Genomic DNA, 24990 nt, shown 5'->3' on the forward strand with positions numbered 1-24990 from the left:
GCTTCGCCGCGGGCGCGCCTCGGAGCGATGTTCCTTGGTCACTGCCCCCACCTCGGTCCACATCTCATCAAGATTCCACACCGCTCTCGGACCTCACGATAGCTTGAAGATATGCGTTCATGACAAATTACGACATGCCTCGTAGACTACACGTTCGCCAGTCACTTCAAGGCACCGCAGCAGAGGCAATACGCGAGGCTTTTATAGAAGCGAACTCCGAGCGATCTCCACAGTCTGAGACATCGTCGTCACAGAGCAGCTCTAGCTTCTGACCGGACGAACGATGTCCCAAACCGACAGTCCCCCACGCGCCGCCAAGGGGGAGCCGCCGCAGGAGCCAGGAAGCCCAGGCCTGCAGAGAGGCAGAAACTCTGAAGGTGCGTGTCGATTGTCCTGCACAAACGCGGTCGCCGCTCAGCGTGCTCATCGACACAGGGATTGGCGGGTCTATCCGGAGGAAGCTACGCGAAGTGAAGGACACGCAGATTGCTCGTGCGTCTCGCTTCGCGCGCAGGGCAAGCTCCACGTCCGGCTCGCGGTCGTCGCGCGAGTCCCTCTCCGACTACGAACTCGTCCCAGACGTCAGCGGGCCCACCGAGCTCTGGACGGACAAGGCCAAACGGCAACATCGCTCTTCCTCCGAGGTGCACTCGTCCAGGCCGATAGTCCATTATAGCAACAGCGCGCCCGTACGCTCCCTCTCGCCACACGACCGCCGTCGACCGTCCTTCGGAGCTACTCCTCAGATGGCAGTGCATCTTTCGGCGTCACCCTCGAGCGACTCAATGCAACCGGTCGCTACGTCTGAACGCGCTAACGCCTCGGAGGATGCAGAGGCATCGCCGGTGGCGCAGGAATCGTCAATGCTCGACGTGACGGTCCCGCAGCTCTTACAGCAGGGTGTGCCTATGCTGAAGGTGTCAGCGAAGAAGCAGAAGCGATATGTATTCAAGCTAGACCCCGACCAGGGTCAGATAGTCTGGCAGTCGAAGAAGCTGCGTATCAGTAAATCTTTCTGCTCATATCCATTACCGTCTTGTTCACGAGTATGTCCGCTAGTCCCCATCGAGAACATCAAGGAGCTGCGTGAAGGGGCCGACGCGCGCTACTACCGCGAGCAGTTCCAGATCGCGCCGTCGTTCGAGGACCGGTGGCTCACCATTGTCTACGTGCTCGACGGGCGCTACAAGACGTTGCACCTCCTCGCGGCGACGCGCGACGTCTTCCAGATGTGGGACCTCACGCTGCGTCGGCTGTATGCGATCCGGCAGAAGCTCATGAGTGGCCTGGGACATACGGAGGTCCGCCAGGCGGTCTGGGAGAAGCAGTTCTGGAAGGGCGACTCGGGGATGGACCAGAGGCTGGAGTTTGAGGAGGTCGAGCGGATGTGTAGGAGGCTGAACATCAACCCGAGTCAGGATGACTTGTTGCGGAGGTTCAAGGTCAGTGATGCTGTATTACGCGACGCAGCTCAGCACTCACAATACTCGCGCTGCAGGAAGCAGACCGTCAAGGCCGGGGTTACCTCGACTTCGTGGACTTTCAACGCTTTGTGAAGGCTCTCAAAGCGCGGCCGGAGATCGACCACCTCTATGAGCGAATCGCAGGCGGAACCGGCGGAACCGTGACTTACGAGGCCTTTGAGAGGTTCATGCGTACATGCCAGAAGGTACGTCTCGTACTCCAATTGTTCTAACTCATGCGAACTGATACCCCATCCAGTCATCACTGAGTGCCACCGAGCTTACGCGCATCTACCTGCGGTACGCTTCGTCGCCAGACGAGCGCGGCACTTCCCCTCCATCCTCGCCCTTTCAGAACTCATTGGAACTTGCTGTCCAGTCTGCCTCGGCGATCAAACAAGCCGAGCCCTCTGGCACGCACACGAACCGTACAGGCAGCTCACCACGCCCTCCGTCCTCCGTCGGCACGTCCTCATCCGGGACGTCGGCATCCAACTTCACTCATGGCCTCACTGTCGAGACCGCCGTGATGTCCCTCAAGGGCTTCACGACATTCCTTCTGTCGACAGACAACTCTGCATTTGCAGACCAGCACGGGAAGATCTACCATGACATGACGCGCCCTCTTTCAGACTATTACCTCTCTTCTTCGCATAATACGTACCTCGTCGGCCATCAACTTGTGGGTGAGAGTACGATCGAAGGGTACATCCGAGCGTTGCTGCACAGCTGCAGGAGTGTCGAGCGTGAGTTCAGACGCGCCCTTCTGCGCGAAAGCGTCGTTCCTAACGATCCCCTGTCACAGTCGACATCTATGACGGCGAAATCGAGCCTGTCGTGTATCACAAGCACACACTGGTCACGAAGGTGTCCTTGCGCGATGCGTGCGCGGCGATCTACAAGTACGCGTTCGTCGCGTCGCCCTACCCGGTCATCATCTCGGCGGAGGTGCACTGCTCGCTCCCCCAACAGGAACTTATCGCGAGCGTCATGCAGGAGGAGTTCGGCGACGCATTGGTGAGTGCGCCTGTGGACGGGAGACCGACACTGGAGTATCTCCCGAGCCCGGAAGACTTGAAGGGGTGTATCCTGCTGAAGGTATGCGCGTATGCATTGGTTCGCTCAGCACGTCTTGAACTGATCTAAATAGGCTAAGAACCTCTTCGTGACGGATAAGGATGGCATGCAGGAGAAGGAAATCGTGGTAGACTCGGAGTCATCCTCGACAGAGACATCATCCGCCTCAGAATTGGAGGAGCTGAAGGAATGGCGGACCACGCACATGAAGGGTATGGTCATTTACGCGTTCCTATAGTTAAAATCATTGTTCATATGACTCTCCACAGAGCTGAGGTCCGAGTTCAAGTCCGAGTTCAAGAAGGCTCGTGCAGTCCTCGGAGGCTCACCCCGCGCAGACGCGCGTCCGCTTCCTTCTCCTTACCAGCCTCCGCAGAGGGTCAAGATGTCGTTGTCTCTCGTCGCACTTCTCGTGTACACCGTCGGCGTCAAGTGTCGCGGGTTCAACAAGAAGGAAGTGTACGCGCCGGAACACCTGTTCTCGCTCTCAGAGGGCACCACAAACCGGATCATGAAGCAGGGCATGCTGGATCTGATCAAGCACAATCGGACGCACCTTGTGAGGATCTACCCCAAGGGTACGCGCATCGGCTCGACGAACTTTGAGCCCCATCGGTTCTGGTCGGCGGGGTGCCAGTTGGTGGCAATCAATTGGCAGACGTTCGGTCAGTAGTAGGCGTGCATGTGTGCTCGCCAGCCAACTGACACTTCTGCAGACCTAGGCTACATGATCAACCGCGCGATGTTCCAGCGCAACGGGCGCGCGGGCTACGTCCTCAAGCCGCTCGCCCTCCGCTCGAACGACAAGCAGCTCCTCAGCAAGCGTACGAGCCACCGTCTCGAGGTGACCATTATATCCGCGCAGCAGCTCCCGCGGCCCAAGGACTCGTCAGGGCGGGACGTGATCGACCGGTCCACCGTCGATCCCTTCATCGAGGTGTCCCTGCACATCCCAGACTGGACGGAGGTCCCGCACCACGTCTCCCCGCCGTCGCTCCCACGCTCCCGGCGCACCTCGCAGACCGCGCCGGACGCGCCGCCCGCGATCGCAAAGGACCCGCTCGCGGCGGTGATGCCCGCGCGCACGGTCACGCAGCGCACGGCGGCGGTGAAGAACAACGGGTTCAATCCCGTGTGGGAGCAGCAGCTAAGCGTCCCGTTCGACGTTGTGGGCGAGATGCGCGAGCTCGTCTTCGTGCGCTTCGCGGTGAAGCAGGACGGCTCGGCGGATGAGGAGCCGCTCGCAGTGTATTGCGCCAGTCTGGGGAGTTTGAATATGGGTGAGTCGTGCTGTAGGTTTATCGGATGGGGATGGGTGGCTGATGGGCTGTGTATAGGATATCGACACCTTCCGCTTCATGATGCTCAACTCTCGCAGTATCTCTTCTCTACGTTGTTCGTCAAGCTGGATATCTTCGACGTCTAGATCAACTGTTCTTCTCCGTCGCCTCATTCACATGCATCTGCTCTGATCCTGCAACGAATCAACATACAGGAAAACAACGCACTGTACAACATCCAAACAACATCCTACCGACTTCGTTCATATATAAGTGACTATCTGCCATTTTGATACAACATCGTACCTCACTGATGTGCTTCTGCTACCGCATCGCATCTCCCCGATCATTCACGAGTCACATAGCTTGTACTATACCAGCAACCCGCTATCAACCCCCATCGCGATTTCACAACAGCCATCGTACACATATGCCATAATCAATACTACATCCCGCATCCTAGTTCAGCATATTATCAGGCGGCGTGAGTGGATCGAGCAAAGGAAGAAGACCAGAAGACATGAGATTTCGTTCCAGAATCATAGCGAGGACTACAGCGTTGTGGGGGAGAGACCGATAGAGAGAAAGCAAAACAAAACCGGAGCGAAACACAAGGATGTAAAGATAGCTGCAAGTATCGGAAATTGGATAACTCGTCTCCGCCTGACACGATCCGACGAACATGATGATTGAGACCTACTTCGGGGGTGGCGAGGGAGGACCTAAAGGAAACGTGAGAGGAGTCAAATAGACAGAAGAGACAGTGAATACCAAAGAGGCCCATGCGAGGCGGGGCCATATCAGTGGGTAGAGGAGAAGCAGCTGTGCCAGGGATGGGCTGCGGCGAGAGCAGAGGGTTCGCTGAGCAACGCAGATGCAACGTTGCATCGACGTCAGCATCATCATCAACAGCTCACAACAGAGATGAAACGCACGTTTCCACTGCGCCCACGCAGGCATGTTCGGGGTCGGTGGCTCGGAGACGGGCGCAGGGGTCTGGGGCGGCGGCAGCGCCTTCGCTTTCGCCTTCTGGCGGCGTTCCTGCCGGGGGTGTACCGTGCGCCACGCGGGGCGTGCGGGGCCGTCGCCAGCCATGCTCTGCGGTGCGGGTGGCGGCTCGACGGCGGGCGGCGGGGGCGGCTCTTCGACGTGCTAGCGCGAACCCGGGTCAGAAGGGGCTTGTGCGATGCAAGAGGAACTCACCGTTGGCTGCCAGTCGGGCGTGTACTCGCCGCCCGCGCCGTGCTTCGACTTTACGCTCATGAGCTCGGCGATCTCGCTGCGGGGGCGCGACGATGCCCGGGCGATCGTGCGGCAGGGACTCGTTAGTGTTTGCGGTTCGGCGGTGGAATGAGCAGACGTACTACTGCAGTTGCCGACGCTCATCCCGCAGCTTTCCAACCTCTTGCAGGAGGATGCGGACCTCGTTCGCGAGGGCCTTGCTGAAGTCATTGATATATCTAGCGATCGAGACGGAAGTGGGCATTGAGAGGTGATCCGCCATGCATAATTAGCTGTAGCGTACCGTGCTTGGTTGGCCGGGTTTGATTTTCCAGACATGATTGTTTCGTGGAGTAGTCACAGCAAAATGTAATGGTGGGGAGGAAGAGAAAGGCGAGCGTCGACGGCAAAGTCGAACATGTACGGAACCAATCCGTGTGCCTCAGCATGCCCGGCCACGAGGCGCCGTCTTCATCCGTTCCGGCGGGCCAATCAACGCGTGGCAGTAGTATTGCCCATCAATTACTTACAGTCACATAAGTACAGTAAGTTACTGATGGGGAGGGGCAACGCCTCTGCCGCCGATGGTCGCTTAGTCAGCAGTGCGCCACCCAAAACATGGTCAGACTGTCGCTCGCATGCTCAGACCACTTGTTCACCGACTAAACCTCACCAAAGCCGACGTTGACCTCCAGATTAGGTATTGTTTGATCTGTGTACACCTTAGTCAGTATACCTGCACCTCATCAAGTTGTCAAATTTCACGCGTGCTTCGGGGTATGCTTATTAGTACTAAGCTCCGAGTCGTGTGTTGTTCACCTCGAAGTGACAAGGTCACGATCAGGGTGCAGATCGGTATGCTGTTCTATGTAGTCCACGAGATCTCATGTAATCCTTGTAATGACAGGCCGAATCGCCGTGTTGTTGACCCATTCAACGCGTGCAGTTGATGGCATAGTATTGGATAGAGAGTGCCAATACTAATAGAGTGCCTCTATCGCGATCGTACATCGAGTCATCAGCAAAATCGATGCAATTGGACATGAAAAACTTGTTAGAAACCGGGATCATGTGCCAGAGCATCACTGCAAACCGTACAGAATGGCAGCACGGTTTGTCGTGGAAGATCGCATCGGCGCTTATGTTCAGCAAACAGCATATACGATTATGGTTGACGGGACGTCCGAGGTTCGTTTGCCGCGCGCCTCGGGCATCTGCGGGCCAGGCCGCTTACGTAAACTGACCTCGCAGACAGTGTCTCGCTAGTATTTGGCTGCTTTTTCAATAACGGACACAACTCAGGATGCTGAAGAATACCATACCGTGCTTTACTGGCTTTTCCGGGTGTCGAGATCGAGTTCTGAGATGCACTGTCCGCAAAACCGCCATTTCTGCGCACGGACAACATAAGCGCCGGTGATAACGGGCATATCAGTGATCTAATCTGACATGGCTACCTAAACGGGCGGTCTTCGGACAGATTACTATGTCAGGTTGCGATGCTAGTATCTGAGTAGTATGTGCCTCACTGACATTCCTTGGTTATGCTAATGTGCATCGGGCTGGACAAGTTTTGTGCTTGAATGTTATTGATTTCTCGGACGAGCAGGTGATCTCCAGCTACATCTACCCATTTAGGCAGCGAACTCAGATAAGATCACTGATGTGCTCATTATCACGGGCGCTTACAGCATGTCTTCCCAAAATGACCATTATTACGCGTCCTTATCCCACACAGACCGGGAAACCTACTGAAAACATCTGTAAGGTCCATATAAATCGGTTCAAATGCACCAAGAGTGTGTTGGGCAGTCCGACACGAGCGAGGGACACTGTGCGAGCGAAGCTTACGTAAGCGGCCTGGCCCGCAGATGCCCGAGGCGCGCGGCAAACGAACCTCGGACGTCTCGCCAACCATAATACGATTCGCTACGAGAACAGGTAAAAACTCGGTACGGCGAGTGCCAAATTCCGAGCTCGAACAATGCCCAAACGGCGACTTCGAGGTATGTACATCGAAAACCGATCCTTGACATCCGGTGCCCCCTCATCCTCCACCAAGTTGTGAGCTCACTGGCGCGATCGTGTCGCACTCGCTGCCTCAGACCCCCCAAGCCACACACAGATCTGCTTAACAGCTGATAAATATACTAGCCCCCAATTGCCAGCGTATGCAATGCCCACTACGTCGCGTACATTACATCGCCCAGCCTGAGAGCAATGACCGACAGAGCGCCTACCAGCCACATGATGACATAAGCGTCCTGCTGAGGTGCTACCGACCCACTGAAAACGTTATGCACACTACATACTGGACTCTTTGAGTGGGAGAAGTCGGTAATACCTCAAAATTAACGTCTACAAAGAGCTGCATAAAGACCAGTTTCGCATACATTTCCGTCAAATGGTCTCAATCACGTGATGTGGTCAACGCGTCTGTGGCACAGGCGTCAGCGCGTCAGAGCTGTCGAGCTTGTAGCGACTTGTTAGCACGAACCACTCACTTTTGGCTCTAGCAGCCAATGAACAAAATGATGCCGTGCCTCCTACGCAGGTAGTGTTCAATCGGATTTTATGAAAATGCGACTATCTAGACCACTTCTACACCTGATACAGCCAGCTTCAACATGAAGAAGCAAGAATTTCGCAAATCTGGATTGAACACTACCTAGAGAGATAGAAATAACCCCGGAAAACGCGTTTGAATCTCGTATATGTGGCCTGTGGAACGTCATCAAGTTGCAGTAAGACTCTGTACCACCGTTTCGCGCGTCGCCACTGACCCCAAACATGAGCAAACAGCATGTGGCTTCGCAGGCGCTCCCCACCTGAGTAAGTATGCAGTCCTCAGGCCTCAGGCTGCATGCGCTCCTCCTCCTCAATGAAGGAGACACACCGGGCAAAAATCATTCTGCCCCAGTGAGGCTCGAACTCACGACCTTCCGATGATTACGTAAGTAACAGTCGGACGCTGTAACCAACTCAGCCATGGGGCAGTGACAACCTAGTACCCAAAGATTTTTATAACGCTAATTTGGGCTGACATACATCTTGCGCTTCCCGCTCAACTGCCGGCATCACAGAATTCGCACTGAGTAGATATAGCCATTATCTCCACTTGTAAGTGAATATAAACACCGGAAATCGTTATAAACAGTAAAAAGCACTATAGCGCTAGCGAATTACACAAGCTCATAACATACTCACTAAGTTACAATCTGTATGCAAGTCGATTGTAGAGCGTGGCAAGCTTCCACGTCTCACGCAAGTCTTTATTCTGCGCCCGCGGTAATCCCATTTGTTCTCGTGCAAACCAATACAATTCGAGTACAGTATAACATGTTGTGCTGAAGAAGCAACAGAGAACACAGTACATACATATACGCGTTGGATGATGCTTATAGAGTGCTCGCAAGGCGGCGCTGAAGTGAAATCTGGTGAGGCGGCTGCAAGCTATGAGTGACGGTTTCGCGGTAAAATACTTACGGGCAGGTCGTAGTTCTGCGGCGGTTCACTTACTCTGACTCGGAAGACTTACTTTTGCGCGACTTAGACTTAGTGCAATTGGCGCCCGGGGGATGTGCCCGAGGCCGAGGCTTGCCAAATCGGGATGAACATCGCACTTGCCAGGATCGCTGCGCCAGACATTTCCCCCTGTATTCTCTGTGATGCATACCATTTCTTCATTGATTTGATACGATTTTACTCCATGTCATAATATTAGTCCTCTCATACCATGAGAACCGCGGGCTCATGGCCATGCCATCGGCAGCCATCCCGAGTCCTACCCGGGCCATACGCCTCGTCTATAATGGGGGCTATGGAGTGTCAAAAAGCATTCCACAAATCCGCTTCTATATAACCAAGAGTGGGCTTCCGGGGTTCGTGCTATCTGTACCGTGCAATGTCATGCAATGAACAGCAGTCGTGCGTAGATAGTCGCCTCAATTGGCCATTCCGCATTAGGCAATTGACCAGCTGCCGAAGCGCCGCTGCGGACTTGGGCATTCTAGGGTGCACAGACAACAGATTCGTGTCTCACTGCAAACTATATACAGTAGTGACTAAGGAATATGCATGATTGTAGAGACCAAGTGCACGAAACGGCATGAATCTATGTCCAAAGTGTACGGCTCACGTGTCAACTAAGTAGTAAGTCTTACGCGACAACTAAGTTTTCAGTGTAAGTATTTTTCCGCGATAACGACCGTCATAGCAAGCGCTTTATCGAGCGCTTGTAAAGTGGCGTAATATTTCGACAGTCTACAAACACTGAAATCACCTATAAACGCTGAAATCGCTTATCGTTCTGAAGGGGATTCCCTGATGCGGTACCATTCCCGGTACCATTGCCTGTAGTCCATCCTCCACGACCTCATCGTATTCTGCGGACTTGAGTGCACCAGTATGACAAAACACAGCAAGAACAACACCGCGTCGTCAATCTTCTCGTATGCGGAATACAAGAAACTGGATTATGGCACGAAGCGGGTGAGTATACGCAGCGTGTACTTCGCGTGAAGCTAATGGCGAACGCTGCAGCAACGTCTAGGAAACGAGTCGATGAGGAGGTTCGATGCCTGCGCGCTGTGTCTCCAAAGTGCGAGAGAGCCGGTAGCATGCCAGAAAGGTCATCTCTTCTGCAAGGAGTGCGTATACACGGACCTGGGTGCGTCAGTCATGTCTTCTCCAAACAGCGTGCACTAGGTTTAAACAACTAGACCGCAGTCACGCAACTCGAGGATATCAAGCGTCAAAAGGCCCGACTGGAGGCGTTGAAGCGAGAAGCAGAAGAAGAGAGGCAAAGGGCGCGAGAGGCCGCTCGGGGCCGCGTCTTGCTGGAGTTTGAGAGAGGACAGCTGGGGTTGGCGAACACGGCGGTCGTCTCGACATCGGGTGCTTCCAAAGAATGTTAGTCTGTCCTCTCTTCCTCTCTGTGCAGAGCGCTGATACATGCGGATGCAGCGCGGGGCTCCAAGCGGAAGTTCGACTTCGATGAGTCCACGGTCGAGACCCTTGCGCGGGAGGCAGAAGAGGCTGCCCTTCGTCAGATAGAACGGGAACAGGCTGAGGCGCTCAAGCACAAGCTGCCCGACTTCTGGCTGCCGTCGCTGACACCTACGTATGCATCAAGCGGTCCGCCGACGTCACTTACCGATGTGAAGCTGCAGACAACATGCCACGGCGGTAATCCAGCACACCCGCTGTCGTATGTCCCATCAAATTGTCCTGAAGCAGTCATCGGTGGACTGACGCTCTTCGCTCTGTAGACGAAAGAACCTCATCCCTGTGAACTTCGTACGGGAGAAGGACTCAACTGCTCCGCCTCCTTCCGTGGAGTCTACGCCTGCCACTGAAAACGGCGAAGAACCCAGGGCGAAGCAAGAAGACGAGAAAGTTGCTATATGCCCGTGTTGTAAGAAGACGTTGTCAAATAGCACGTTGTTGTACCGTAAGCCCACACCCTTCCCGTATCACTGTGATTTTTTGAAGCCGTCCTATACCAGTCATGAAACCTTGTGGCCACATCGTGTGCAAGACCTGCACGGACACGCTGGTGAAGCCTGGCAAGCAATGCATACATTGTGATGTGAAGCTAGCGGACAAGGATATCATTCAGCTCGCTCGAGAAGGTGAGCCGGCTTCATCGCTCTTAGCTGGTTGCGCGTCTTATGCAGGTTCAGGCACCGGTTATGCCGCCGGAGGCCTAGCAGAAACTTCCAAGAAGGGCGTCGCCTTCCAAGGCTGAGTGCTATCCTCGACCACCCGTGTATCAACTCGTTCAATCGGACCGACTCTTCACTGCACATCATTGCTTGGAAGCGGAGTAATGCATTGCCCATTCTATGCGTGATTGACGTGAAGAACGTATCTGCGTGATCGTGATGAATGCGTCTGTCTACTGAAGTCCATGATGCAGCCCAGGTCGCAAATGCCGGAAGAGGGGTATCGGATGCCATGATCTCTAGGGACAGCGAATGATGGTGCGAAGACAGCGAAAACCCAACGTCCGGATGAGCGCCAATATTCGAGGGCAGACTGCCCGACTGCTTCGTCGGGTCCTACTGTCTGTCAGCGATTCGACTTCGACGGATATACTGGGGTCGCTTTTGTTCGAGTGTCTCGGTGAGTAGCCAACGCAGAGTGGTGCCGGACTCTACGGGGGGGGCCTCGTCAACATGGAGTCGTAGGTGCGCACGACGAACGTACCCGGTACCACTGAGCATTATCCAGCGATGAATCCGCCTGCGGTGCATCAACTGGCTCGAGCCAGAGGTCATGATCCGGGTCGTGAGTGTCGTGAACGTTTCGAGGATCGGCAATAGTATAAAGGAACGTGGAGTTGGCCCGCAAGTAGAAGCCACAGTCAAGCCCGAGACGGATCCGTTGTCTCAGCCTTCGTTGGAGATGCGCGAGGAGGAGGGGTAGGTGCAGAGGGTGTCCGCTCGAGAGCAGCGCGGCGCGGACGAGGGCCAGCGTGAACGTCGGCCAGTTTGTGAGGTTCCGGTCGGTGTTCCTCGGGGTCGACCTTGCCCGCGGCGAGCGGGTGCGCGTGCGGCTCGTCTTCAGCGACGCCCTCGACTCGTGCGCGGAGGCTCGCGCTCGTCGCGTGCGGTGCGGTGCGGCGCGCCGCCGCTCAGCACTCGACATTCGGTGCATCGTAGACCTAGGACGCCAGCGAGGCGAAAGCGGGAGGGCGCAACTCGCAGCACGCTGCAGACAAAAGCGTTTGAGGCAAGAAGCACCTGCTTCGCTATTGATATTGAACCTCGGAACTCGGAGGACGTGCAGCGGACATGGTCAGGCGGACAGCGCTCTGACCGTTCCCGGGTCCGTCTGCGGGCACGAGCGAGGTACTGCTCGGCTAGGCCTTCGCTAATGCCGAACACGCGATGATGCTCCGCCCAAAGAAGGATGTTCGGGCAGGAAGCTGCTTACCTATAGTTGCAGAGACGACAACAATTCATACTGGTATAATTAAGTGAGGTACACAATGCTAATAGACATTGCAAGAGTCCAGAGACAGGTATAGTTCATGGCAAGTGTGACAACGAGTACAGCATCAGTTACAACAATACACAAGCACATCAGCTACAGCAGTACAACAACGAACGCCCGCCTACACGTACAAACACGCACCGGGCCCACCCAGCGAAGACGGTCATTCATCCTCTAGCGACGAGAAGACCCAAACCGATCCCAGCGCAGAACGCACCCACGAGCGCCAGTCCCAACCCGAGGTCCATCGACCGGCTGGTGTTCGTGCGCGAGCTGCTCTCGGCGTCGTCAGTGCGGAAGAGCAGCGACCGCGCGACGCGCGACCTGAGGGGGCCGAGCAGCGAAAGCGAAACCATGAGCAGCGACCCGACGTGGAGCGGGTCGAACGGTGCCGGTGCGCACTGCGAGCCGTGCCGCACTCGCGGCTCCGCGCCCGAGAACGCAGGCGGATGGTCCTCGCGCGGACGCGACGCGACCGCGGTGTCAGCACGTCGGCGCTCCCGCAGCCCGACTGCGATTTCCTGCGAGAGCGAGCTCTCCCACTCCGCCTCCCATCGCGCCTTGTCCCAGCCGCTCCTCGTCCTCGCGTGGGTCCTCGGTGCGCGCACCGTGTCCGAAGATGAGCTCGGGCTGATCTTCTCCACGGCCCGCTCGACCTCGCGCCACCGCAGGAAGCGGGCTGCCGCTTCTGAGCGCAGGCGCGCGAGGGTCTCGGGCGTGCGGAACAGGCCTGTGCGAAGCGCATGCGGCGTCGCGGGCCGGAACGACGAGAGCGCTGCGCTCGTGTGAGGGGAGCTGGAGCCCGACGGATAGCTCGGCGACGAGTATGCAGACGAGACAGTTGAAGGTGGGTACGTCGTCTGGAAGGGGTATGTTGGGTGTGCCGGCAATGGCGGCAGCACGATGACGGGGATGTGCGCGCTCAGAGCGTCGAGAAGCGACTTCTCTGTCGACGTCGGTGCTGGAGGAATGCAGATGTCAGAAATCACGGCAGCAGTAAGGGGCACCCCCTCCGGCGTGCTGTAGAATGAAACGCATCCCGATGTGGCATAGGCGGCGGGATGTACAGACCGTCATGAAGATGAGCACTTACATGAAGTCAAGAGTAGAATAAGGGCAGTGTACAGGGGCGTTGACCCAGACGACAACAGATTCGCAAGTACTGCACTCGGTGCATATTCTGGATGAAGAACTTCCGACACCTGGTGGAAGGGATTGTGAATAATAGGCAGCGCATGACCGAGGATGGTCTCCGCCTGTACAATCATCAGCGGGCGCCGTGTGCGTCAGTAGCAGCAACACGCACGTCGTCTGAGGGGTCGTATCCGGGCAGCTCAACGATCTCCACGTTATGAGCGGCCTCGGTGTGCTCGAGCCCATGCGCATCGCGGTGCTCAACCCAGTCCGTGGACGCACGCAGCACACTCACCTTCGGCGCGGCTGCGTCCGCACCGTGGGCTTCCTCCTCCCACACGCCGAGCTCGACGATGTCGTCATTGTCCTCGAGCAGATGCGCTGTGAGCGAGGAGGTCGACGCCGCTGCGCGTCGCGGCGCGAGGATGAGCAGCCGCAGGTCGCCCAGCGTCTGGCCGTAGGGCGTCGGCCGCTTCGCCGGGGCGGGCAGCGTCAGCGACGGGATGATGAGCCCCTGGGTCGAGTCGTGCAGATCACCGTCGTCCGACTCGCCTGGCAGTGAGCTGTGTCGGGTCAGGCCTGAATGTGGAGGGCTGCCAGGACCAGACGAGAAGAGGAAGGAGGACGAGATCTCGGACGGGAAGGATGACACGGAGTCGCCTGACGGACTGCTCGGCGATGCTAGCGCACTGTGCGGCGAGGCCGGACATGAGTGCTGGGGTGTCGCGGTTGGTTGTCCTGTCGTGTCGACCGCTGTGTCGTCCGACCCCGACGACACGGACATGTGGAGGGCGGTGTTCAGTCGGCGCAGACCGCGGATGGTGGACGCGCTCGTGCCGGGTTCGTACTCGCTGTCCTCCTGCATTTGGGCGATGCTCCTGTTCTGTGCTAGTGCACGACTAAGATGGGGAGATGAGCGTACGAAGACAAGAGAGGTGGTGGGTCGGATTGAGGTCTTCGCTGAAACGCAGCCCGAATGGGGTCATGGCGTGATAATGCCATCTAATCTTATCTCCCATTCTCATCTCCGTGCCCGATTCAGACCTTCGGACATGCACAGCCAACTGACTACCTGTCCCACCCGTCTTCCTCGACCACGGCGACACAGACCTTGAAAGCTTGAGGCGTTCCTGTGTGGACGTTGCTCGGGATACTCTAGTTGTCTTACACGCGCGACTGTTACTGCCATAGTTGCAGGCATTACGGTTCCATCAAATTTTGCCGAGGTTCGTCCACCACGACGCTTGCTATATAGTGGATGACACAGGGATGACATTTTTCACATAGACACTCTCCCTGTGTTCTTACGGTGGTGACAGAAACAGCCAGCTCTTGCATTCTTGACTGCAATCCTCGGCGTTTGGGCTCTCAAAGAGCCATCCGTCTGGCGTACCTGGTAAGCCCGTGTAACGTGCCGCGTACTGAGGGTAGACGACTTCTCGCAGCACACGAGGCTCATCGATAGCAGGAACCATGGGTCGCGAACATCAGTGCGGGAATAATTATCACAACAAGGAAGTACTTGAAGGCAGCCTGGGCCACATTCAAGAAGTCGAGACAGCCCGGGTTGGGCAGGTAACGTACATTTACACCGTGACTTTCCTCATCAACGCTTCCAGCCTCGCATCCAGTCCCTCCGCCGCCGCCTTCAACTCCGGCTTCACATTCCCATCGGCGGATACTGCGATGAGCGACGATGGTTGGAAATAGACGACTTGCGTCCCGCTCTTGTCCGCCTTCTCCACGACCAGGATTCGCGGCGGGACGTTCAGAGGGACGTATGGGTCATGCAGCATCATCGTCGCGGCGATGAGTGGGTTCCCCAAGATGTACTGTGTCATCTTCGGCGCCTGGCCTGTCTGGTCTAGGTATGCGTTGTGCCAGCCGTCGAAAGACAGCGCTCCGAAAAGTCTGACAACGCGAGCTTGATGACCGGAGACAAGAGGAGAAGAGGAGAAGGACGCACATGAAGTCGTTCCCGCCGCTGATGTTCTGCAGCCCGCTCTCGAGCTCTGCTCTGGTCTTCACCCCCCGCAGAAACTCGTGCAGCTTCGGGCCGGCCTTATCCTTGTTCAGCTCCCGATCGAGCCGTGCCGTCACCTCCACGAATGACAGCGAGCTGTCGAAGATGATGCGTTTCGCGTGGACGTCGTGGGCGGTCTTGGACATGGTGGTATGGCAGTGTCGTGCAGGCCGCCATTCTCTCTGAACGACGTGATATATACGATCCGCAGAGGCATGCATGACCCAGCATGGCGCTTGGTCCGTGCGATCCCCGAGGCATACGGGCAGCATACGGACGAGCGTATTCAGCAACCTGACGGGCATGATTTCAGCATGTCCTCGGTCGTCAGGTGCTCTAGGTACGTCAAATATTACAAGGGAGTCAGTATTGTAGGAGACATACATGGCGGCAACAGTTCAGCCGTCGGGAGCCTCCTGAAATCGATGCACATAGGCCAGGTATCTCCACAGCCGGGCTGGATATGTCGAGCGCTCTTTGTTCTTCCTCCGTGGTGTCGACGGACGAAGCAGGGACTGAAACAGCAGAGAATGGTTCGGAAGGGCGCACAGGAACTGCAGTCTTGAGATGTTTCCCAGTCCTGCCAATATGAATGGCAAGTACGTATACGCCTTGCGACTCGCTTCATTGCATACTGACAACTCGTCACTAGTCAGTACAACGGCCAATGGTAGCAGCGCAAGTGCAGTTGCTTCGCTGCGGCGCGTCCATTAGACGAGGCCGAGTTCACAGAAAGTGCTCGTGGTGTTCCTTCATAGCTTCACTCTGTGACCAAGATGCCATAGGCACCCAATGGGGTACTGTATGCACGGTCACGGTGTTACTAAGGTGTCACTGAACGTTCACGTTCGCCTTTATCGAATCATCTGGGGTTCAGTCTTTGTGCAGATTCATCGTCAACTCCTGAAGCCAGGTATGGTACTCGTTCGCCAATTACCTTCGCGTCTCCATCGTACGTGCTACTCAGCATCGCAAGGTAATGGACTACTGGCACGACAGGTATCCATGACCGTATGAGTACACTGTTGGGTGAGTTCTATGATCTATGATCTCAGTCTAGTGTTGATATGCGTGCTGCGAACGAAGCTACTATTTTAGCGGCCTAGTATCCCCTAGGCAGACTCTAAACACGACCTTCTGGAGGGGAGGAGGGCAGTCGTATATCAGCGGCCGTGGCTTGTGAAAGGCGTATGCAACTTCTTGGCACAACGGTCGGTACGCCGAGATCGCCGCCAGTCTTTGTGTGAGGTGAAGACGACATTGCCGCCAAATTGCCGTACCGTACACTGTGGAATCTTATTCTTTGCGCACTCCACCCTGCCAACCGATAGCACATTATGCGGAGGTATGTCCATCGCCTCACAGATACTCTGTTCATTTTCAGCATGGACTAGCTATATTAGACCAAGCCTCTTCGGGGTCTCAGAAGCCCGAAGTACACGGTTTCACGACTGTCAGTCTGGCTAAGTATGGCCGCCCTAATCCCGGAGCTGGCGCTGGCGTCAGTAGAAACTTGAGGCGGAACAATCCATAAGAACGGGGTTCTTGCGCGGTCGGTTCTCGTGTCCTCCTTGTCCTGCACATCAGAGAAGTATTACGGAGCCGACCCTCCCTCCTGGAATGTACCCCACGCTCGTCCCGGCTACATTGCTGGCGTTGGTGAGCATTCCTTACCCAGCTGTCCACGACATCTAATGACAATGACAATGTCATAGGCGACCCATGCATTCTTCAAGACGTTCGAACCGGCGTCCCTGCGTCTATCAATAGCAGTGCTTGCCTTTCTTCCTGCGTTACTCGTGCTCACGTCCGCAGTGCCGCCTATGACTCTGACATCCTTCACTACTACGTACGGAACGTACTACACTGCCCTCGCGCTCTCGATTGCAGTCTACCGCCTATCACATGTGCACCCTTTGTCCAATTACCCCGGCCCCGTACCATGTAAGCTATCAAAACATGGATAGCTTCCACGGGGAAGTTGCACCTATATATTCGCGATCTTCACGACCAATATGGCCCCATCGTTCGCATTGGTCAGTAGTCATTGTGGTCATGCACCGTCTGTGGCTGACGTAGATTCTCAGGCCCAAATGAACTATCGATCATCGACACAACACTCTTGCCCGGTATCCTTGGCACGGATAGCATGCCAAAGGGTCCCAGTAAGCATCGATGCATCCGAGGTTCCCTCTGCCGGGCGGCTCACTCGTGTATCCGCAGTGTGGGATGGGCGCCAGGCGGCGGGGAATAAGGGTACGACGCCCAGCGTGAAAGGCGGGCTGATCGGTGCGCGCGACAAGCAGCGGCATGCGGAGTTGCGGCGTGTCTGGAACAGAGCCTTCACGACATCCGCGGTCAAGCAGTACGAACCGATCGTCCTCCGTCGGGCATCGCAGTTGGTCGGGGAACTGAAGAAGCGATGTGAAGCAGCCACAATGCACGACGGTCGTGCGCAGGTCGATATGGCGCAGTGGTTGGGTTTCTTTTCGTGAGCAGGAACGTCTACCGTCCGGAGTGTGTCGGAGCTGATCGGCACCATAGATTCGACTTCATGGGTGACTTCGTGTATGCGCCTGGGGTTATACTCAGCCTTGTGTTTCTGACCTTCCGCTCAGGTTCAGCGAGACGTTCGGGCTCCTCGACGCGGGCGAGGACAAAGATGGGCTCATCGGTGGCACAGAATCCAGTCTATAGTCAGTCCGCACCACTTGGGAGCTTACATACCCCGCTCACAGTTTGCCAGCATGCCTTCCGTCGTTCAGCAAGTCCCTTGGACTGTGAACGCAGCGAGGCTGCTGCGACTACAGGTCAACAAGCTAGGCGAGCTGGCACTCAGACTGGTCACGAAACGACTGAAGGAGGGTTCTATGCACTACGACCTCTTCTATCACATCGTCAGTCAACTGTCTCGTACGTGCATCGTGTAATTGACTCACAGTCATGATGATGTAGAACGATGAAGCGAAGCTGGAACAGGAGCGCACTCCCTTGCCCGTCGTGGTGACCAATACTAGCACAGCTATCGTCGCCGGCTCCGACACCACCGCTACCACACTCAGCAACATCATTTACTTCTTGCTCCTGCACCCGGTCTGCTTCTCTCGCCTTAGGGTTGAGATCGACGAGGCATTCTCTCCCGGGACGAAGGAACCAACGGACACGACCGTGCTTGCTCAGATGCCCTATCTGAACGCTGTAATGTGCGTCTGCTCTTACGATCATCATGGATGGTTCCCTCAAGCTTCCATGCACAGCAACGAAGGGCTTCGCCTCTATCCTCCTGTGCCCACTATGCTGCAGCGTGCACCGTCTGAAGGAAGCGGTGGCCATCTGCTTGGGCCCGGGTGAGCGCTATGCCCGTGACTTTGTCTTACTTCCTCTGACAATCTCGTAGTCTCTTCATTCCCGAGGGTACTGCCGTAACGGTCCCACCCTACGCCATGCACCGCAGCCCACGCTACTTCTCGCCTGACCCAGACAAGTTCATGCCGGAGCGCTGGCTCGCGGACTCCGCCACCAACGTGGACATGGTCACTGACAGGAGCGCCTTCATACCGTTTTCGACGGGCTCTGCGGGGTGTGTCGGGAAGCCGCTCGCGCTGGTCGAGATGCGCGTTGTCCTCGCACTGCTGGTGCAGACATTTGATATGCGCTTCGCGACTGGGTATGACGCGAAGCGGTGGCCGGAGGACATACATGACGTCTTTGTCATGCGAAAGGGGGCTCTCCCAGTGAAGTTGTCTTGCCGCGCTCTGGAGGCATAGCTTCCACGCCTGACTAGATGTATGCAGAACACACGTCCTTCGTTCGATGTTCGAGCTGGTCTTTTCTATTCCATACTCACGCACCATCACGGACCCGCCGATCGCGACTTCGGGGGGTGAAGACTGCTACCGTCATCCGCAAATTCATTCGTGAGTTCTCTTTTCTTGTCTGTATGTCTCGGATGCATTGTCTCTCGTTGGCCGTGAGGACAATCCCTTGAGGCGTGGTGACGGTGCACATGGACTGGAAGTCCCATGCACCCCTTCACTAGCCACCCTTCACTAGCCATGGTATCAATGCCTTCGCCACCGAGTCTCCGGCTTGAGACCGGTATGTCCATGGTATCCATGCGCACGCAACGTCTACATCGTGCGTGCATTATTGTGATAACGGAAGCAACGCGTTACCATGGAAGAGCGCTCTGCTAGATCTGCGGGATGAGGCCTTCCCATTGACTTGTGTCTCAGACAAGTGTTCACGAAGCAATGCTGAACGCGCAAGTGATGAATCGCCTTGCCAGTGTCTCGTATGTCTTGGGAGGGCAAGGTTGATATGAGCGAGATGGGTTGTCGAGACAAAAGATGTGTTACCGCTGCATGCGTTCGGGGCATGTCCTGCTCTCAGGCCATCAGTACTTGCTGGCTGTGATACGTACGTGCCGCTCTCTGGGACAGCATAGTGTAACTGACCACTTCTACCTGCCAGGCCTCGCAGGTCTGCTGCTTCACACGCTTGGAGCCCCTGGGCGTGCTGCGCTGTCATTCCACCACTTGCGGGTGGCTGACGTCGACAGGACGAATGAGGCGCGATCGCCCGCTGTCGGGGCCGCGATCGGGGGCCGAGACGCCATTGGGCACCATTCCAATCCGGATTTGTATGTGGACGTGCGTTGACGGAATGACAAATGCGCCTCGCCCTCCCTCTGCGACGAGCCCCCTCTGCTCTCCGTCTGCACCTCTCAGCTCTCCCCAACCCCTCGCCGAGAGTGCTCCCCAGCCCGAGCCCTACGTTCCCCACGATGCCGAAGCGTAAACGCACGACGACAGCCGCAGCGATCACCACCGGGCAGACGGTCGCCTCAGCGATTCCGACCGAAGACGCGGTCGCTGCCGCGACTGCTGCTGTGCTAGCCCTCAGCGACCCGGTGGCGGGGTTTCCAGGCTCGCCGCGACACGTGTCCGGCCGCACTCACAACGTAACCACGACCTACGCCGACGAGCCGTCGAGCCCGCTCAGCGAGCTCGAGGACGAGCTCCCAGCCCCCAAGAAGCGCACGCCCCGAAAGAGAGCTAAACGCCCTGCAGCGGCAGCCGAGAGCGCGCTGACGGAGGACGGCGAGGGATCGCCCGCCAAGCAGAAACGTACAACGCGGAAGAAGGCGACGGAGCCGGTTGTGTATGACATCCCACCCGTGGAGCGCAAGGAGACCAAGTTCACGGGCAGGCTGGGCTACGCGTGTCTGAACACGATCCTGCGCGCGACGAAGCCCGAGCCGATCTTCTGTTCGCGGACGTGCCGGCTTGAGACGATCAGGAAGAACGGCATCGAGTTTGCGAAAGAGCTGGGCCTGAAGAACGCGCGGGACCTGAAGGAGATGATTGAGGTGTGTTGTTGTTCCTGCTCGTCCACGCTCACAAGTGACGGTGTTCCTCGCGCTGGCAGTGGAACGAGAAGAATAGGATTCGGTTCTTCCGGGTCTCGTCGGAGATGTTCCCCTTTGCGTCGCACAAGGTACATGGTTACGACCTCGAGTACGCGCGCGAAGAGTTGAAGGTTCGCCATGTGCAAGAGCTCTGCTGCCATGAACTGACCCGTGCTTGAACGCCACGCATATAGGGAGCAGGCGACCTCGCGAAGCGTTATGGCCACAGGTTGACAACGCACCCAGGCCAGTTCACCCAGCTCGCCTCTCCGAAGGACGACGTGGTCACTGCAAGCGTCCGCGAGCTCGAGTGTATGCACCTTCTACGTCTACGGTGCTCATCCTAATGAGTATGCAGATCATTGTCAGATGATGCGTTACATGGGGCTCGACCAAGACAGTGTCATCATCATTCACATGGGGGTGCGTCTCCCCAGTGCTAATTCTTCGCACATAGCTGATGATATGCGTGTGTTCGTAGGGTGTGTACGGCGACAAAGAGACGACGCTCGCGCGGTTCAGGGAGAACTACCACACACGGCTGACGGACGAGATGAAGGCGCGGGTCGTACTCGAGAACGACGAGGTGTGCAGAGACCGTATACTCACCGCGCGCAGTACTGATGACACTGCCCTTGCAGATATGCTACAACCCAGATGACCTCCTGCCCGTGTGCGACGAGCTCGGGATCCCGATGGTGCTCGACTACCACCACAACTGGATCTACGTACGTCCGAGTCGCGCGCTTCCCTCCCACTTGTGACTTGAAACTGATGTATGGATAGCCGTCGAAACACGAGCTTCCCGAGCTCCTCCCGCTCGTCGCGGCAGGCTGGGCGCGCAAAGGCATCCGGCAGAAGCAGCACCTGAGCGAGCCACGCCCGGGCGCGGAGACGGTCATGGAGAAGCGCGCGCACGCGGACCGGTGCGTAACACTGCCGGAGGAGTTGGTGGGTGCAGACGTGGACCTGATGATCGAGGTGCGTCTGTGCGCCTTCGAGGCTCACCAGGAGGCTGATTTCGCTGGCAGGCGAAGGACAAGGAACAGGCAGTATTCCACCTCTACAGGATATACGCGCTTGAGGAGGTCATTCACGAGAACTTGCGCCCTGAGAAGCCTCCGAAGCCGTTCGTGCGCGGGAAGGATCGTGCGCCCGCGAAAGGCGGTGAAAATGGCGAGGGCCTGGATGGTGACGGTGAGGACGAGGCGGAGGCGGTGGAAGGGACGCCGAGGAAGCGGGCGAAGGCAAGGGCGAAGGCCAGTGCGAAAGGGGAGGCGGAGGCGGCAGAGGTAGAAGGGGACACAGCCATGAAGGAAGAGGACGCCGATGGCAAGCCCATGCGCAAGTCCAAGCCAAAGATACGGCGCACAGCGACGAACGTCGTCGCCGGTACGGATACGCCCGCCTCGCCTTCATCACCGATGACGCCCAGGCGCGTGTCCACCACGCCCCGCCGGCCTCGGCGGTCAAAGGCGGAGGGAGCGGCGGAGGAGCTCGTGAACCAGGAGGACGACCCGGAGCCCGTGGACGGGGCACGAGCGGGCGAGGTGGAGGCGGAGGAGCACCCGGAGGTCGTCGAGGAAGCGAAGGAGGGTGGAGGAGGGGCGGAGACGGTGGAGGAGGAGGCGAGGACGTGTCGGGGTGCGGGGGAGGTGGAGGCGGGGTGCAGGTGATTGGGCGCACCGGCGGATGGTGGGGAGGTTGGTTGATGCGGTGGCAATTTATTGATAGCTTAATGGGCCTGGGTAAGCGTGTACAGCGATACAAATAGCAAGGCTGGCGACAGGTCCGTACAGCTTGACACAACGCGACGAGAGCGCATCAAGACAGGCAGATGCGAGAGAAAGAAGGTCGAGCCATAGTACAGCGCGCGCGCGAGCGACGGCCAACGGTAGCAACGGCGCGAGCTCTCAGAAAATATTGACTGAGTAGTTTGAATCAGACTAACTTGAACTACCTCAGGGGCAACTAGTTGCCTTTCTGGGACGCGTCCTCAGTCACGTGCTTTTCGTGCCACAACTGCCACCGCCACCGGCACCCGGGCGCAGATCGCGCGTTTGGAGAGGCTCGCTGCGACTACTAGGTAGCTTCGACTGCCCTCTTATTATCAACAGTGCCGGTTACTGAAGGATGCTATGTATATGACAAGAATAAACAAACACACCGACGAAACCCGAGATTTGGCGGCGGGAACCGGTCATACTACCACCTGTTTCGCGGTGCCGGTGAGTGGCCATCAGTTCATTCTTGTCTGAGACGATCTGGCGATAATGGCATTCGGCAACTGCCTGCTACTCTGTACCGTGTTGGTCGTGATAGGTACTCCCTCAGCAGAACCAGTCCGACCACTTGCAATAGCCTCGATCTCGACGAGCATGAGCGTCAATAAGCTGAATACCGAGGGTATCATGCTCTTCGAACAGCCGTTCGCGAGAGTGAGCGCAACTCAGCAATATTTGAGGTCATCGCGCTCATGACCGTGCATCTCGTCAGGTGCCGTATGAGAACTACCGCAAAGTGTTCCGTAGTTCTCAGAAGAATATTGAGAAGGAATTGGGTGCAGTACAGACGGCTGCAAATGCCATCGCCAAGCGTGCAAAGCTGGAGAGTAGGGACGCGGAAGATGCCATCGAGGCTGTGGATGGCATGATAACACGAGTGGAGAACCTCAAGCGCAAGGTTGGCATTGTAAACTGATTATCTATTACTTGCTCTAACTACAATGTAGCTTGCAGACTTGCAGAGTTCTTCCGGTTCACCAACCCTGGGCGTCATGCGCGAACGATTCCAGCACCTGATGAGCGTGGAAACTATGCAGACAACCAAGGACCCGGAGTTCGCGCGCTGGGCAGACACACGTCTGGACCGGTGGTTAGTCGATTGGTCTTTGCGAAACGGGAAGGAGAAGACTGCTAAGATGATAGCGGATGACCGGGGAATTGAGGTCAGCACATTTGCATTGCTCGCCTCACTGCCACATTCAAGTCCCGTAACAGCGCCTGGTGGACATAGACCTGTTTTCTGACATCCGGCGGATAGCAGACGCTCTCAAACAGCGGAGTTGCGCCGAAGCCTTGGTGTGGTGTAGTGATAACAAGAGTGCTCTCCGTAAAGTCAAGGTAGGCATCCTACGAAGTTGCCGAACCTGAGTCTCATAGTCTCTCCCGATCAGAATACACTAGAATTTGACCTTCGACTCCAAGAATACATCGAATTGGCGAGAGCCGGGAAGAACATTGACGCCATAGCGTACTCGAAGAAATATTTGTTACCCTGGCAAGAAACCCATCTACCTCAGATTCGTCAGGCTTCTGCTCTCCTGTGCTTCCCACCGAATACGACCTGTAGTCCGTACAAGGTGCGCCACTCTCAACTCACATGCTGTCCTGAAACATAAACCTGATGCGCTCCTCAGCGGTTATATGATCTATCGCGCTGGAACACCCTGATTCAGTCCTTCCGACTGGCCTTTTACAATCTCAGTACACTCCCCAGCGAGCCGCTGCTTCATCTTGCTATGTACGCCGGGCTGGCGTCGCTCAAGCTCCCAGCATGCTACGATCCACAGACGAAAAACGTCGACTGTCCCGTATGCGACCCCACCCTCGGAAAGCTCGCTGAAGAAGTGCCCTTCAGCCACCACGTGAACTCGACTATTGTCTGCCGGATAACGGGTAGGATCATAGATGGGGACAACATGCCAATGGCGTTCCCGAACAGCGGCCAGGTCTACTCGGGAGAGGTACGTCTTTCCTGCATTGTGTAGGGCTTCGGCTGACGACGAGGATGCTGAAGGAATTGGAGGACATGGCCAAGAAGAACGTCGGTATCGTGAAGGACCCCAAGACAGGAGAGGCTTGCGAATTTTCGATGCTACGCAGACTGTTCATCTCGTAGATCTTGCCAGCATGTTGCTATTCCTCCGTCCTTTTTAGGTGTGTGCTTTGATAGGATCATGTACAGTACGTTTTGTATACAGTAGCCTCAGCTCGCAAACGTGAGTAGCTAACTCCATCGGTTGAGGGTCAGTTCAGGCCTGGTATCCGAGGAGGCTCGTGGATGATAAGCGTTCAGAGTGAGCTCGTACCGCTGGCACGTGGACTTCGACCGGATCTACGACCATGGGCGTGTGTCTTGTGGGAAATGCGATGCGAGACCGTCGTACGTACGCCTGTACTTTACACATATATACTTAATTCCAGAGTCATCGGGTTTCCCACTGTGAGAGGCCTCCACAGCTCACTAAACCCTTTAAAATCCCAGAGGCAAGCAGTCCCCACCCACAGCAGGGGGCGAAACATCGCTGAGAGGGTTACAGCGCGATCTAGCAGACTCGACTTCACCCTCCATACGCTGACGACATCACACAAGACCCCTGAG

General features: G+C 56.5%; 9 protein-coding genes and 1 non-coding gene across 10 annotated transcripts; 5 read left to right on the forward strand and 5 right to left on the reverse strand.

The window, feature by feature from the left end:
- Window positions 1-587: 587 nt before the first annotated feature.
- C8Q71DRAFT_125406 (PLC-like phosphodiesterase) lies at window positions 588-4241 on the forward strand. The gene is made up of 8 exons (XM_047916426.1): window positions 588-1442; window positions 1499-1669; window positions 1723-2209; window positions 2269-2561; window positions 2614-2752; window positions 2810-3205; window positions 3257-3820; window positions 3878-4241. The coding sequence occupies exons 1-8, from the start codon at window positions 747-749 to the stop codon at window positions 3964-3966; spliced, it is 2835 nt and encodes a 944-aa protein (XP_047777282.1). The 5' UTR covers window positions 588-746; the 3' UTR covers window positions 3967-4241.
- Window positions 4235-5448, reverse strand: C8Q71DRAFT_125390 (uncharacterized protein). The gene is made up of 6 exons (XM_047916425.1): window positions 5346-5448; window positions 5185-5280; window positions 5024-5099; window positions 4756-4972; window positions 4592-4681; window positions 4235-4542 (listed from the first exon to the last, which is right to left on the reverse strand). Exons 1-6 carry the CDS (start codon window positions 5378-5380, stop codon window positions 4517-4519), a joined length of 540 nt encoding a protein of 179 aa, XP_047777283.1. The 5' UTR covers window positions 5381-5448; the 3' UTR covers window positions 4235-4516.
- Window positions 5449-7952: 2504 nt separating this feature from the next.
- C8Q71DRAFT_t98 lies at window positions 7953-8037 on the reverse strand. The gene has a single exon. It is a non-coding gene; the product is annotated as a tRNA-Asn (tRNA).
- A 1336-nt stretch (window positions 8038-9373) lies between these two features.
- Window positions 9374-10852, forward strand: C8Q71DRAFT_766449 (uncharacterized protein). The gene is made up of 7 exons (XM_047924191.1): window positions 9374-9532; window positions 9584-9710; window positions 9770-9952; window positions 10007-10250; window positions 10312-10493; window positions 10549-10674; window positions 10726-10852. Exons 1-7 carry the CDS (start codon window positions 9449-9451, stop codon window positions 10788-10790), a joined length of 1011 nt encoding a protein of 336 aa, XP_047777284.1. The 5' UTR covers window positions 9374-9448; the 3' UTR covers window positions 10791-10852.
- Window positions 10853-11968, reverse strand: C8Q71DRAFT_766451 (uncharacterized protein). The gene is made up of 2 exons (XM_047924192.1): window positions 11252-11968; window positions 10853-11198 (listed from the first exon to the last, which is right to left on the reverse strand). The coding sequence occupies exons 1-2, from the start codon at window positions 11699-11701 to the stop codon at window positions 11007-11009; spliced, it is 642 nt and encodes a 213-aa protein (XP_047777285.1). The 5' UTR covers window positions 11702-11968; the 3' UTR covers window positions 10853-11006.
- C8Q71DRAFT_766454 (uncharacterized protein) lies at window positions 11969-14128 on the reverse strand. The gene is made up of 3 exons (XM_047924193.1): window positions 13347-14128; window positions 13134-13296; window positions 11969-13001 (listed from the first exon to the last, which is right to left on the reverse strand). Exons 1-3 carry the CDS (start codon window positions 14037-14039, stop codon window positions 12208-12210), a joined length of 1650 nt encoding a protein of 549 aa, XP_047777286.1. The 5' UTR covers window positions 14040-14128; the 3' UTR covers window positions 11969-12207.
- Window positions 14129-14760: 632 nt separating this feature from the next.
- Window positions 14761-15343, reverse strand: C8Q71DRAFT_859165 (uncharacterized protein; the record flags this gene model as incomplete). Its single annotated transcript, XM_047927595.1, has 2 exons — window positions 14761-15085; window positions 15141-15343. The coding sequence occupies 2 exons, from the start codon at window positions 15341-15343 to the stop codon at window positions 14761-14763; spliced, it is 528 nt and encodes a 175-aa protein (XP_047777287.1).
- Window positions 15344-16654: 1311 nt separating this feature from the next.
- Window positions 16655-18964, forward strand: C8Q71DRAFT_871562 (cytochrome P450; the record flags this gene model as incomplete). The annotated part of the gene is made up of 11 exons (XM_047928336.1): window positions 16655-16856; window positions 16913-17141; window positions 17165-17233; window positions 17285-17362; window positions 17421-17688; window positions 17742-17765; window positions 17816-17893; window positions 17944-18094; window positions 18153-18400; window positions 18455-18544; window positions 18595-18964. Exons 1-11 carry the CDS (start codon window positions 16818-16820, stop codon window positions 18962-18964), a joined length of 1644 nt encoding a protein of 547 aa, XP_047777288.1. The 5' UTR covers window positions 16655-16817.
- A 628-nt stretch (window positions 18965-19592) lies between these two features.
- C8Q71DRAFT_125598 (UV-endonuclease UvdE-domain-containing protein) lies at window positions 19593-22357 on the forward strand. Its single transcript, XM_047916427.1, has 9 exons — window positions 19593-19616; window positions 19671-20568; window positions 20628-20738; window positions 20802-20919; window positions 20966-21030; window positions 21089-21193; window positions 21249-21335; window positions 21394-21588; window positions 21639-22357. Exons 2-9 carry the CDS (start codon window positions 19870-19872, stop codon window positions 22281-22283), a joined length of 2025 nt encoding a protein of 674 aa, XP_047777289.1. The 5' UTR covers window positions 19593-19616; window positions 19671-19869; the 3' UTR covers window positions 22284-22357.
- Window positions 22358-22584: 227 nt separating this feature from the next.
- C8Q71DRAFT_766478 (CTLH/CRA C-terminal to lish motif domain-containing protein) lies at window positions 22585-24676 on the forward strand (the record flags this gene model as incomplete). Its single annotated transcript, XM_047924194.1, has 10 exons — window positions 22585-22638; window positions 22884-22944; window positions 22966-23045; window positions 23104-23289; window positions 23339-23554; window positions 23607-23729; window positions 23783-23968; window positions 24026-24352; window positions 24406-24618; window positions 24655-24676. Coding segments are annotated over exons 3-9 (1193 nt in total), but the record flags the coding sequence as incomplete, so codon positions are not given.
- Between the last annotated feature and the right edge of the window lie 314 nt (window positions 24677-24990).

Source organism: Rhodofomes roseus (genome assembly GCF_022264815.1).
Source record: "Rhodofomes roseus strain CIRM-BRFM 1785 chromosome Unknown C8Q71scaffold_14, whole genome shotgun sequence".
Lineage (NCBI taxonomy): Eukaryota > Fungi > Basidiomycota > Agaricomycetes > Polyporales > Fomitopsidaceae > Rhodofomes > Rhodofomes roseus.

Coding starts and splice junctions, on each gene's coding strand:
- C8Q71DRAFT_125406 (XM_047916426.1), top strand. CDS start 747: ATGGCAGTGCATCTTTCGGCGTCACCCTCGAGCGACTCAATGCAACCG. Junction 1,670..1,722: donor TCATGCGTACATGCCAGAAG/GTACGTCTCGTA, acceptor TACCCCATCCAG/TCATCACTGAGTGCCACCGA. Junction 2,562..2,613: donor AGGGGTGTATCCTGCTGAAG/GTATGCGCGTAT, acceptor TGATCTAAATAG/GCTAAGAACCTCTTCGTGAC.
- C8Q71DRAFT_125390 (XM_047916425.1), bottom strand. CDS start 5,380: ATGTCTGGAAAATCAAACCCGGCCAACCAAGCACG. Junction 4,973..5,023: donor CGCCCGACTGGCAGCCAACG/GTGAGTTCCTCT, acceptor GGTTCGCGCTAG/CACGTCGAAGAGCCGCCCCC. Junction 4,543..4,591: donor GCCTCGCATGGGCCTCTTTG/GTATTCACTGTC, acceptor CGTTTCCTTTAG/GTCCTCCCTCGCCACCCCCG.
- C8Q71DRAFT_766449 (XM_047924191.1), top strand. CDS start 9,449: ATGACAAAACACAGCAAGAACAACACCGCGTCGTCAATCTTCTCGTAT. Junction 10,251..10,311: donor AATCCAGCACACCCGCTGTC/GTATGTCCCATC, acceptor TTCGCTCTGTAG/ACGAAAGAACCTCATCCCTG. Junction 10,494..10,548: donor AAATAGCACGTTGTTGTACC/GTAAGCCCACAC, acceptor GTCCTATACCAG/TCATGAAACCTTGTGGCCAC.
- C8Q71DRAFT_766451 (XM_047924192.1), bottom strand. CDS start 11,701: ATGCACCGAATGTCGAGTGCTGAGCGGCGGCGCGCCGCACCGCACCGC. Junction 11,199..11,251: donor ATAATGCTCAGTGGTACCGG/GTACGTTCGTCG, acceptor CCCCCCCCGTAG/AGTCCGGCACCACTCTGCGT.
- C8Q71DRAFT_766454 (XM_047924193.1), bottom strand. CDS start 14,039: ATGCAGGAGGACAGCGAGTACGAACCCGGCACGAGCGCGTCCACCATC. Junction 13,297..13,346: donor GATACGACCCCTCAGACGAC/GTGCGTGTTGCT, acceptor ATGATTGTACAG/GCGGAGACCATCCTCGGTCA. Junction 13,002..13,133: donor TATTCTACTCTTGACTTCAT/GTAAGTGCTCAT, acceptor GCATTCCTCCAG/CACCGACGTCGACAGAGAAG.
- C8Q71DRAFT_125598 (XM_047916427.1), top strand. CDS start 19,870: ATGCGCCTCGCCCTCCCTCTGCGACGAGCCCCCTCTGCTCTCCGTCTG. Junction 20,569..20,627: donor ACCTGAAGGAGATGATTGAG/GTGTGTTGTTGT, acceptor TCGCGCTGGCAG/TGGAACGAGAAGAATAGGAT. Junction 21,031..21,088: donor TCATCATCATTCACATGGGG/GTGCGTCTCCCC, acceptor GTGTGTTCGTAG/GGTGTGTACGGCGACAAAGA.